The sequence below is a fragment of the Eubalaena glacialis genome, chromosome 7 (genome assembly GCF_028564815.1).
Source record: "Eubalaena glacialis isolate mEubGla1 chromosome 7, mEubGla1.1.hap2.+ XY, whole genome shotgun sequence".
Lineage (NCBI taxonomy): Eukaryota > Metazoa > Chordata > Mammalia > Artiodactyla > Balaenidae > Eubalaena > Eubalaena glacialis.
The window spans coordinates 105,064,888-105,077,533 of NC_083722.1; the positions used below are offsets into that span (position 1 = coordinate 105,064,888).

At 36.5% G+C, this 12,646-nt stretch overlaps 1 protein-coding gene across 5 annotated transcripts in view; it reads right to left on the reverse strand.

The window, feature by feature from the left end:
- The window catches only part of RAD18 (RAD18 E3 ubiquitin protein ligase), a 105,585-nt gene that overhangs the window by 53,342 nt on the left and 39,597 nt on the right, over positions 1–12,646 (reverse strand). For all 5 annotated transcript variants that reach the window (XM_061195568.1, XM_061195570.1, XM_061195567.1 and 2 more), the window contains exon 7: positions 9,303–9,487. In XM_061195568.1, coding sequence (XP_061051551.1) covers positions 9,303–9,487 — 185 coding nt within the window. The remainder of the gene's footprint in view (positions 1–9,302; positions 9,488–12,646) is intronic.

The window sequence follows — 12,646 nt, forward strand, 5'->3', positions numbered from 1 at the left end:
TGGCTGACATAAGAAAACAAGGATTATCCTACCGCTGGGTAAGAAGATTTCAGATAAACTTTTTTTTTTTTTTTTTGGCCGCACAGCAAGGCATGCGAGATCTTAGTTCCCAGACCAGGGATCGAACCCGCACTCCCTGCAGTGGAAGCGCAGTCTTAACCACTGGACCGTCAGGAAAGTCCCTCAGATAAACTTTTTGATGAATTGCAAAAGGCCAAGGGTGAACCACCATGAAAATATAAAAATCCTGGGAATCTTAGACACAAGGGGACTCACACCTATTCCAAGGTTTTCTATAGACCTTACTGGATACTCTCAAGAACTACTGGGGGAAAGATGAGAAATTAGAAAAAGTATCCCTCTGGATACAGGCTTGGGAAAGAACAGCCCCCAGTGCAGGAAGGACATGAAGCCCCATTAGATCTCTAACCCTTAGGAAACAAAAGCGTTAAGCCACTGAGGGAAGGTCAGCAAAACTGAAGTCCCCAGAGCACAGGTAAATGGAGAAAGTAAACAAACAAAACCCTCTACTCTGGCAGAAGGGTCAGGAAACTGCCCTGGGCCCAGACCACTAGAGGACCCTTGCCACTTGGGGAGGCACAGGATCACTGAGAGAGACCCACCTGTGAGACCCAGAATCAAGGGCCTGCCTAAGACGGAGGCTAAGCTAGAATAACAGAGAACAACCTCATGTTCCCTACCATGGAGCCAGGACACTCCAAGTGACAGGTAACTGTGTAATTAGCCACTGGGAGAGAAGTGAGCATGGAAAGACTCCTTAAGGCACAGGTTCACAGGGAAAACCTAAGTGCGAGTGATACAGGTACATTTTAAAAACAAACAAACAAACTTCTGGTAACTCAGGCACCGACCTAAAAAGCACAAGGGATATGAAAGTGGTGGGCAACCGAGGACAACCACAGCAACAACAAAATCCAAACCAATCAACCACACACAGTAAAGTCCCAGCAGAAGAAGAGACAAGTCCATTTTTTAGTCATTCATACTATTTACTTCAGCATTTAGAGTCTCACATATTAAGTCTGGTTTTCAACCAAAATTTACAAGATATATGAACAAGCAAGCAAACAACAATAACAAAACCAAACTCAGATACCAGTTGCCCAGATGTTACAACTACCAGACATGGAATTTAAAATAACTACAATTAATATGCTAAAACATCTAGTGGAAAAGATGAACAACATGCAGGAACAGATGGGGCATTTCAGGAGAGAGATGAAATCATCAAGAAGAATAAAACAGAAATGTCAGAAATAAAAAAACATTAGCAGAGATAACTTGACCCAGTTAAGGAAAGAATTGGTGAACTTAAAAATGGGATCGATGGTATTACCCAAACAGAAACAGAGAAAAAGGGGGAAAAAAAACACACAAAAAAACAGAATAGAGCAACTAAGAGCTGTGAGACAATATCAAAAGCCCTAACATACACGTAATAGAAATCCCAGAAGAAGAAAAAAGGGAGAGAAAATATTTGAAGACCTAATGGCCAGAATTTGCTAAATATAATGAAAGATGTCAAACCACAAATGCAAGAAGCTCAAAGAATATCAAGCAGAAAAAATAACAAAAAAACATAACAAAACAAAAACACAACAATATACCTACACATAGACACACAAAGAAAATCTTGAAGCCAGTGAGAAAAAGGGGTATACCACACCAAGAAAAGTCATGTATCACATCATACTGCTCATCAAAAACTATTCAATCCAGAAGACAACAGAATGAAGAATTTAAAGTGTTGGGGAAAAAACCTACCAACCCAGAATTCTATATCAAGGGCAATATTTTTCAAAAGTGAAAGAGAAATGAAGACTTTCTGAGACAAACAAAAACTGACAGAATGTATTATTAGCAGATCTGTACCCAAAAAAGTGTTAAAGGAATTTCTTCAAGCAAAAGAAATTTAAAACCAGAAATTCATCTCTGTAAGAAGAAACAAAGTGTTAGAAATGGTAAAAATGAAGGTAAATATGAAATATACTTTTCTTATTTTTAACTACTATAAAAGACAATTGTCTGTTTAAAGGAAAAACCATGGCAATGCATTGTGTATACAGCATGACAACAACCGCACAAAGAATTAGGGACTGGGAGTAAACTGTTGTACAAGGTTCTTATACTACAAGCAAAGTGATACATTATCTGAAGGTAGACTGTGACTAATTAAAGGTGTACGCTGTAAACCCTAAGGCAAACACTAAAATTTTGAAAAAGAGGTACAATAATAAGTCAATAGTAGAAATGAAATATAATTTTTAAAATACTCAATTAATCCAAGATATTTTTAAAAAAAAGGATAGAAGGAACAAAAAGCAGATGGAACAAACAAAACAACTAGCAAGATGTTAAGTTGAAGCCAACTACATCAAATGTAAATGGTCTAAAGGCACTAATAAGAGCCAGAGAATGCTGGATTAAGAAAGAAAAACCAAACAATATACTGTCAACAAAGAACCCATTTTAAATAAAAGACACAGATTCAAAACAGGTTCAAAACAAAGAATGGAAAGCGATGTATCCTGTAAATACCAATGAAAAGAAATCTGAAATAGCTATATTAATATGAGGCACGAGAGACTCCAGAGCAATGAATGTTATCAGGGACAAAGAGGGAAATTACAGAAAGGGGTCAAGTCACCAAGAAGATTTAACAATACTAATGTGTTTGCACCTAAAACAGAAATCAAAAATACATACATGAACAAGAACTTCTGTTTCCAAACAAGATGGCCTAGATTCATTTCTCTTCTCATTTCTCATAATCTTACCTGCAAAGTATAACTACAAACCCTGGATATAACAGACAAGGTTAAGAGAATTCTGAAAAGTGGAAGGAGGAAAATGGACTGGCTAAGGACCTCGGAATTTGAGGAACAACACTGTGGTAAGTTTCCCAGGTTTTCTTTTTATCTTCAAGATATCCCAGACTCGTCTCTGGTGAAGCCTGCAATCCAGAACCACCAACACTCACAGAAGAAAGAAAATAAAAGTCCCAAGAAAAACCTATTCTAAGCAAAGGTCAGTGAAAGGGAGAGATCAGAAACCTTTCTGACAATATCCAACCTACTCCAGCTAACACTGCTGATGCTCCCAGCCTGCTGCACAAACTTCTCCCCACACTTAGTTAATTTAAAGATCTGTAAAATTAAAATACAGGTACTATATTTACTGAAAAAAATCTGCATATAATCTGCAGTTCAAACCCATGTTGTTCAAGGGTCAACTGTATATCTCTTTTAAAGCAGTTTACATGATATATTTGTTATTAATTTCTCGTACTTAGAAGAGGAAACTAAATAACAACAATAAAAATTGGAAACAAAGGGCTTCCCTGGTGGCGCAGTGGTTAAGAATCTGCCTGCCAATGCAGGGGACACGGGTTCGAGGCCTGGCCCAGGAAGATCTCACATGCCACGGAGCAACTAAGCCCGTGTGCCACAACTACTGAGCCTGCGAGCCACAACTACTGAGCCCACGAGCCACAACTACTGAAGCCTGTACGCCTAGAGCCCATGCTCCGCAACAAGAGAAGCCACTGCAACGAGAAGCCCACGCACCACAACGAAGAGTAGCCCCCGCTCACCACAACTAGAGAAAGCCCGCACGCAGCAACAAAAACCCAACACAGCCAAAAATAAAAACAAATAAATAAATAAATTTATTTTTTTTAAAATTGGAAACAAAGTGAAACAAACGAACTGTCACTGTATTATTTCAAATAACATAACCACAATAAAGGGAAAAAATAACTTATGAACACAGTATTTGACTATGTACCCTTAGTGCAGGTGAGGGGGAAGGGGAAAGGGAAGGCTGGGTAGAGAGAACTAAAAAAAAATCTGGAATTCTTTCTCTGGTTGCAGAGAGGTGTAGTAGTACAGATGAAGCAATTCTGAAACGATTTTAGATATATTACAGAACTGAACAAATTAGTAAACGTGCTGATGCTACTGAGAGGGAAGATCCTCCCTGTGGAAAAAGGGAAATACAAATATGAAATAGAGAAAGGTAAAGAAGACCCCTGTGGGGCTGGATTGAAAGTAAAGGTATCGGTATGTTCTCATGATTTCTAATATGTATAAGTGGATTTACATGCATACATATACATGTAGTATACAGGCATACATGCATGTGTATGTATACACATATCCATGTATGCATATGTATATGTGTGTATATATTCCTGAGCTCCATCTGCTGAAAGAGTCTAGAAGCAAAGGTACCAGGTAGCAATGAGCATAGCTGGTAGCCTTATCTTGTTTTCCCCCCAAAAGAACCAAAGCTTCTCAGGGAAATGGCTGGGTCAGGGAATCACTACCTTGTTATGCTAGAAATAAGGAAATGGTAAAAAATTATAATGATAATAATGAAAGTATGGCATGAGGACCAAGGATCAGCATGGAGAAGCTCCCACTGGCCAAATCTAGAAACATAAACACCAAAATAATTAAGGATGGAAATAAGCTATAAATCTGTGAATCCATATTGATAATAGACAAATTAAATACAAGAAGGGAAGGCTCCTGTTTCCAGTACCATGGCAGGTGTCAACTGACAAATGTGGAAGGAAGGCTAAAATTAGAAAATCATCATTGTGCAACTACACAGAAAAGACCAGTTCAGCTAAAAATTACCAAAGAATGCTAAATACAGGCATGAGATTTTAATGAGGTATAGACTATTTAGATGGTATAAAAGTGTCTCTCTACAGATTTCTTACTAGGAGTAATGAGGAAACTACACAGTGAAGAAACTGACAAGGTGATCAAACCTGCCATCACAAATGAAGGGCACAAAGATGTCAAATACCTCTAGATATGATATTCTGAGAAGGACAAAACATCACTTATATAGTATTCTGGCCACGAATGCACAACCTGAACATAATTAAAGGAAACATAGGACAAAGCCAAAATGAGGAACATTCTATTTGGGGAAAAAACCCAACAACAACAAAGACTGTATTCTTTTAAAATGCCAATGTCAATGTCATAGAAGACAAAGAAAGGCTGAGGAATTGTTCCAGACTGAAAGAAACTGAGAGGATATTACAACTAAATTTAATAATGTGATCCAAAACTGGATCATGTACTGGAGGGGGAAAAAAAATCCATAAAGGCCATTACTGGGTCAACTGCTGAAACTGGAATAGAGATGACAGATTAAAGAACTATTTAACAAAGATAAATTTACTAAAGTTGATAACTGTACTGCAGCAATAAAAGAGAATATCTCTTTTCTTAGGAAATACACAATAAAGTATTTAGGAGACAAGATTATACGCCTTATTCTCAGATGGTTTAAGAAAAAAATATGTGTATGTAAAGATGTACACACACACAAATACATATACATTAATAAAGAGAGAGAAACAGTAATTCATAAAGCAAATGGGGCAAAATGTTAACAGGTGAATCTGTGTAAAGGGTACATATGTGTTCTTTATGATAATGTTTCAACCTTCCCATAAGTTCAAAATTATTTCCAAATAAAGTTTTTTTTTTAAAGAATGCAAAGCTAAGACTTTTTCAGACAAATAAAAGTGGAAAGAACTTGTCTCAACACATGTGCACTACAAGAAGCATTAAATGAAGATTTTCAGACCAAAAGAAAATGACATCAGATGGAAACCTGGATCTAAGCAAAGAAATAAGGAATACTATAAATGGTGAATGCGTAGGCACATAAAGACTTTCCTTCTCAATTTTTAAAATGTCTTTAAAGGAAAATTGACAGTTTAAAGCAAAAATGGTAACAAAGTATTATGAGGTTTATAACACACAGAAGAAAAATCTATGACAATAAAACCACGATGGAAAGAGTAAGGTCCTTATGTTAAACACGTAGTACAATGATATCTGAAGGTAGACTGCGATAAGTTTAAGATGCACGTGGTAAACTCTAGAACAACTGCTAAAAGAAATTAAACAGAGGTACAGCTAATAAGCCAACAGTGGAGATAGAATAGAGAACTAAAAAATAATCTAAAAGAAAGCAAGAAAAGAAAGAAAAAAAACAAAGAATGGACAGGACAAAGACAACATAAAGAGCAAGATGGTAGACTTAAACCCCACCAAATAGATTAAATGAAAAAGTTTTAAATGCTACAATTTAATGGTATATCTTGTCAAATTAAGTTTAAAAAGCAAATCCAAACCACACGGGCTTACCAAAAAACACAATTTAAATATAATGACACAATATGTTTAAAGAAAAAAGTGAAATAAGATTATTATTTATGGAATATTACCAGAGACTAAAACAAATATGTCATAATAATGAATAGGTTAATTCATCAAGAAGACATAACAATACTAAATGCACATACACCTAATTACTGAGATTCAAAATGTAAAGAAAACGGAACATACTGAAAGGAAAAATAAAAAATCCACAAATACCCTGGGAGATTTCAATAATCCTCTCAGTACTGACAGAATCAGTAAACATAGCATAAGTAAGGATGTAGAAGACTTGAACATACTACCTAGCAACTTTATATAACTAACACTACAGATCACTGAACAAAAAAACCTAAAATTTTCAAGTGCTTAAGGAACACTCACCAAGGAAGACCTAATGCTGAGTTATAAAACAAGTCTCAATAAATGTAAAAGGTCTGAAATCATACAGAACTGCTTCAATGGAATCAAATTAGAAATGATTAAAAAAAAGATATCTGGGAAATATTCAAATATTTGGAAATTGAAAACACTTCCAAATAACCCATGGGTAAAAGAAGAGATCACAACAAAAATTAGAAAATATTTTAACTGAATGAAAAGGAAAATACCAGAGAAATGAAAGCACATGGCTGCATAAAAATCTATAAGCCCATGTTTATAGGAGCTTGATCCAGAATAGCCAAAAATTGCAGACAAGCCCAGTTGCCTATTAATAGTCATCTAGTCATCATTTCAGCCAAAATCTAGAACATTTCCTTCACCACCAGAAATTCTTCTGCCCCACTGCAGTAAATTCCCTCCCCCTTACCCTCAGGCCCTGGGACATACTGATCTCTTCTATGTCCCTATAGTTTTGCCTTTTCTAAAATGCTAAATAAATGGAGTTTTAAAATTATACAGTGTGTTGTCTTTTGTATCTGGCTTCTTTCATTTAGCACAATGCTTTTGAGATTTATCTATGTTGTTGCATCTATCAGTAGTTCATTTTTATTGCTAAGCGGTGTTCCACTGTATGGCTGTACCACGATTTGTATACCCATTCACCTATAAATAGACAATCTCAATAAACAACAAAGCTGGAGGAACTACATTACCAGACAGCAAGATCTATTACAAATTACTCATAAAGCAATTATGACAGTGCACTACTGGCACAAGGTTAAATAAATGACCCAATGGAACAAAACAATGTCCAGACCCACACATATACAGTAAGCTGATTCTCAACCAAGCTGTACCGACAATTCAATGTGTAAAGGATGGTTTTTCAATAAATGGTGCGACATCAATCAGCTATCCATATGGAAACAACAGAATAATCTCGCCCCTTACCTCGCAATGTATGCTAAAATCAATTCCAGATAAACTGTAGATTGAAAGGTAGAAGCAAAAAGAATAATGCTCTTAGAAGAAAACATGATCTTACGGTAGGCAAAGACAAAAAAGTACTAACCGATGGAAAAATGCAATGAATTGGATATAAAATTTAAAACTTCTACCTCTCAAATGAAGCCATTAAGAGAGGGAAAAGATGAAATTAAAGGAGAAACATATACACACCCAGCAAGATGTGTATCCAGAAAAATTCACGTACCCCCACAAGTAAATCAGGAAACAACAGATCCACAGCACAGAAAAATCGGGCACAAGACTTAAATGGGTATTTCACCAAAGAGAATATCCAGATGGCCAATAACAATATAAAAATATGCTGAACACTACAAGCCATTAGGGAAACAAAAATTAAAACCATAATGAGATACTACTGTGGACCCACCAGAATGGCCAAAATGGAAAACTGACAATATTGATGTTGTTAAGGATATGGAAAAACTGGAATTCTCATACCCTCCTGATGAGAGCATACATTGGCACTGAGTTTCTGCCTGTACCCATGAAAGCTGAACATCTGCAAAAACATAATTTGGGGGATAGGTATACGTATCCCCCAAGCATGTGTGCCTACGAGCACCAAGAGACCTGCAAAAGGTTACTCATAGCAGCATTATTCTTAAAAGCCAAAGAGTGGAAAAATCCAAATGTCCATCAGCCACCAAATGGACAGTGTAATATATTTATATAATAGAATATGCTACAGCAACAAAAATTTTTTAAAAATCACAACTATACACAAAAATATGGATAAATCTTATAAACGTAATATTGTAAAAAATGAAATCAGACTCAGAAGAATGCATAAGCTACTTATTATTCCATTTATATAAAGATAAAATATAGGCAAAAATAGGCAAAATGAATATGTGGTTTGAGAAGTCAAGAAGGTAGTCATCTGTGAGAATGAAGGTAGTAGAGATTGGGAGGGGGCTTCTGTGATGCTGGTAATGATCTGAGTAGTGGTTACAAAGGCACTTTCCCTTTGCTTTGTGATAATTCACCAAACAATATATTTACAATTTGTGTAAGTTTCTATTTGCATATTATACTTTAGTTTTTTTTAAATTAGGCAATTCCATCCATATGCTAATAACTGAAAGAACCCCAAAATTTGTGTGTGGTTAAATGGAAAGAACAAACTATTAAGTAGTATGCATGTAAAATTAACATTTTTATAACAATAATGATTAAAGATCTATTTTCGTGTATAACAATCTTAATAATCTAATGGTAACATTTATTCAATGCTGACTACTTGCTAAGGTACTATGCTAGGACTTTACATGCATTTTATCACTTATTCTGCTCAAAAACACCATGAGGTAGTATTATAACTCTTACTTTATGGGTGAGAAAACCGAGGTCAGATATAATAAGTAATTTGCCCACAGTCACCCAGTCATAAAGCTGCAAAACTAGGATTATAGGCCACGCTCTCTAGATCAACCTTCATATTCATGAGAAGCTGGCAGCAGTGGTTGCCTCTAAGAAGGGAAGGGGGACGGAGAGACGGGCTGAGAGAAAGGCTGGCTTATCACAGGACACTCTAGGTACCTTTGGAAGGAGTACATTTGCATATCTTACCTATTATCAAAAATGTATTAAAATTTTTTTCTGTGATTTATAACCACTAAGCCACAGAAAACTGCTTTATCCAGAGGATAAACATAACTCATTGTTTAATTACTTTACCTGATTTAGGATTCAAAGCATCACACTGGGCATTGTACATGTGTACGAATTCTTGGTGCCTTTTAATGAGCTGTTGTTTATTTCCTCGAACAGATAAGCCATGCTGTTTTAGCTTTTTCTTTAAATCTCTATCTGAGAGCAAGTTATATACAGTTTTGGGCAGCGGCTTCCTCTTGTGAACAGAGCTGAAAAGGGAAAAAAAGAGATCACTAAGGTTTACTGTGAATTATCCAATGTTTTTCATGTAAAACAGTTAATTTACCTTCTGACTCAGTACCAAGGCGACTGGGAAAATAGCAGAACCATTAAGACAAAAACAGGAAAGAGAAGAAGGATCAAGTTTACAAATAAAGTTGACAGTATTTTTCTGACAGTGATGCATCTGAAGTGGCAGTGGGACATTCGGATAGAGGGGTCTAGGTGGCAGCCAAAACTTAAGAGAAAGTTAGGTCTCAGAGAGAGGCCTGGCCTAAAGATGCAGACCTGGGACTCATACAGAAGGCTTGTGGACTAAATGCTATGAGAAATTAGGGTCATACTAATGCGAACTTATTTACTTCTTCACCTCTTTAAAGCATGCTTTTCCTAAACTTTGCCCATGGTTTCCACACAAATCTCTATAAAACCAGCTATCTCAGGTGATTACAGTACAAATGCTATCGTGGGTCAGGCTATGGATTTAAGAATATCATCATATACAGCTTCTTTAGAAAAATTTCTGATGCCTAGCCAAAACTGCCCGCTTAGGCCTAAGGCAATCATTTTGCAAAAGCACTAGATGAAACAAAAGAAGACTTGTTGGGATGGTTAGCTTTACCCAACTCATTACACCAATGGAAAAAGAATTCAGAGAGTTGATGGGTAGATAGTATTCTTGTGGGATCATCTTCAAAAGAACACAACTGAAAACAACAGCAAGAAACACAGCACTGTTTTTTTTTTTTCTCCAACTTCAATTAATTATATTAACAAATATATAAGGCATTAAGCAGTGTACTGGCAAAATCCCCACCTGGCTCTTCACTGTATTTACATAATGAATACAATGATAAGCACTAAGCTACAATTTTAAATATGACAAAGCTCTATCAAATGACTTTCTTATACTCCCTCCAAAACACCAATTAATAAACATTATTTCTTTAAATAGAATATGTAGAAGTCAAGCTACCTAAGGGTATCAGTGACTTGAGACAATTATTTAAACAGGAAACTCATAGTGAATTTTAATCTATTTAATCTGATTATAACCTGGTTCTCTAAGTACATCACCTGGCTCAACACTATGGCAATAAGGTGCTTAATAAACATGTATTCATGGTAGTCACTAAACTGCAATCATTTTTAAATGAAATATCAAAACTTCAGGTAAAAATTAATAGGAACTTGAAAGTAATAGGTTTATCCAGAAAAACAAGATTTTACAAAAGACTTGCATATAACTAGCTGGCACAAGGCGATGCTGCTCAAACCTGAGTGCATCTCAGAACCACCTGGAGAGCTTATTTAAAATGCAGTTCTCAGTCGCATGGCCACACCACCCACCAATTCTGACTCAGCTCTTTAAGTGGAAACCGAAAATCTCTATTAACAAGGTTCCACGTGGAAATCTAATGCAAATGCACCAGAGACCACACTGAGAGAGAGAGTACAGTCGAATACAGAATGAAAACAACCAAACATTTCTCTATTACCCAACAGTACCATTCCCTGGCTAGGTTATTTCTTTTATGCTCTATCAATATGGTCTAAAAGCCAGAAATAACTATATAACTGCAGAAAGACCTGTAAACCCTCAACAGATTACATTTTTCTGAAAATTGCTCTTCTTATAATGACAGACAGCCTATTGGACTCTACAACACTGATAAGATTATGGCTAAATAAAATCACAGAAGGTAGCAAGAGCTGAAAAACCTTTTGTAGGAGTTTATACAAGAACACTGTGAGGGACAATTCAGTAAGTCTGTACCTAAAACATTTATTTTATTTTATTAAGGATAGATGATAAAACTTATGACTGTGAAATTCTAATGGAAAACTCTACTGTTCACTGGCATTTACAATGAAAAGCACCAGCAGAAATCAACAATTTCTGTCATGAATTTTAAAATACGAAGGCTGATAAATGTTTCCCAAAACATGAAAATGCTACTTACCTTTCTTCTATGATTTGGTGAAACAGTAATGCATTTAAGGGTCCTCAGAATCTGAGGACATCAAAAGGAAGAGTATTCTTTGAATCAACTCTGATATGAATCTACATAGAATGGGCTAAGGGCTGTCATCCATATTAAAGAAGTGGCCTGTTGGGGTGCTGTGGAGAAACTTTTTTAAATGTCAGAGATTCTTTCATGTGACCAGACCCCAGGACCAGGATGTAACTAAAGAGAAAGGTGGTTCAATGTCTCCCTAAGTGTATCTTCACAAACACTAGCTTTGCAAGATGAGTTATAAGGACAAAAAGGTTTTAAGGTCAAATAAATTTAGGAATTACTGGATTAAACAAAATCCAACAATTATGCTTGACGAAGGAATTCTCAGAGCCTTCAATACACTAACTTACACAGTGACTCTTTCCCTAAGAGAGAGAGAAAGAGGGAGTGTATGCAGTGCTTCTAAATTGCGCTACAGAGTAATCGGCAGGATTATAGTATTCCACGGAGCCTGTTTGGAACCACTACTGGAATTTGAACTTAATTACACACGGAGGAGTACATCTTTGGATAAACTGACAGAGCTAAGTGTGTTAGAAGAAATACAATGGATGCATCTAGCGAAAGAGCAGTCCAAGCAAGATTATCAGTGCTGATTCCTTACTCTTCAAGGAGAAAATGCCCAGCTTCTATACTCCCAACTCACTCTTCAGGAAAAAACATTTCTAAAGAGAAAGGTAGGTCATTAGATCCTCACGGCTTATGAGAAATAATCCTCGTGATGATCCAGCTTTATTCCAAATCTCGACTAACTAGGCAACCTAAAAATCTAAACTTTATTCTCATCAACAAACGTACCCACTAGGAGTGAGTACTGGGCACGCAGGACCGCACAGGCATCTGTCGCAGGGACCTCTGGAGGGATCCTGGGGCCTGAAGGCCACTGTGGATACGAGGCAGGGATGCAGAGGGAGGTCAGGGAGAGGAGCACAGTCCCCAAGCCCTCCACCTCCATTTTAATGGAACAGGGCCAATTTTCTCTGTTTTATATGTTATGATTCACTGTGCGTTTTCACTTGAAAAAAAGGTTCTGCTCGGGGAAAGAAGTTAACTATCAAGCTAAAAACACGACAGTAAGAACTGTCAATTGGTGCCCCCCACTGTAAATTAATAAAGTATCACTGTGCT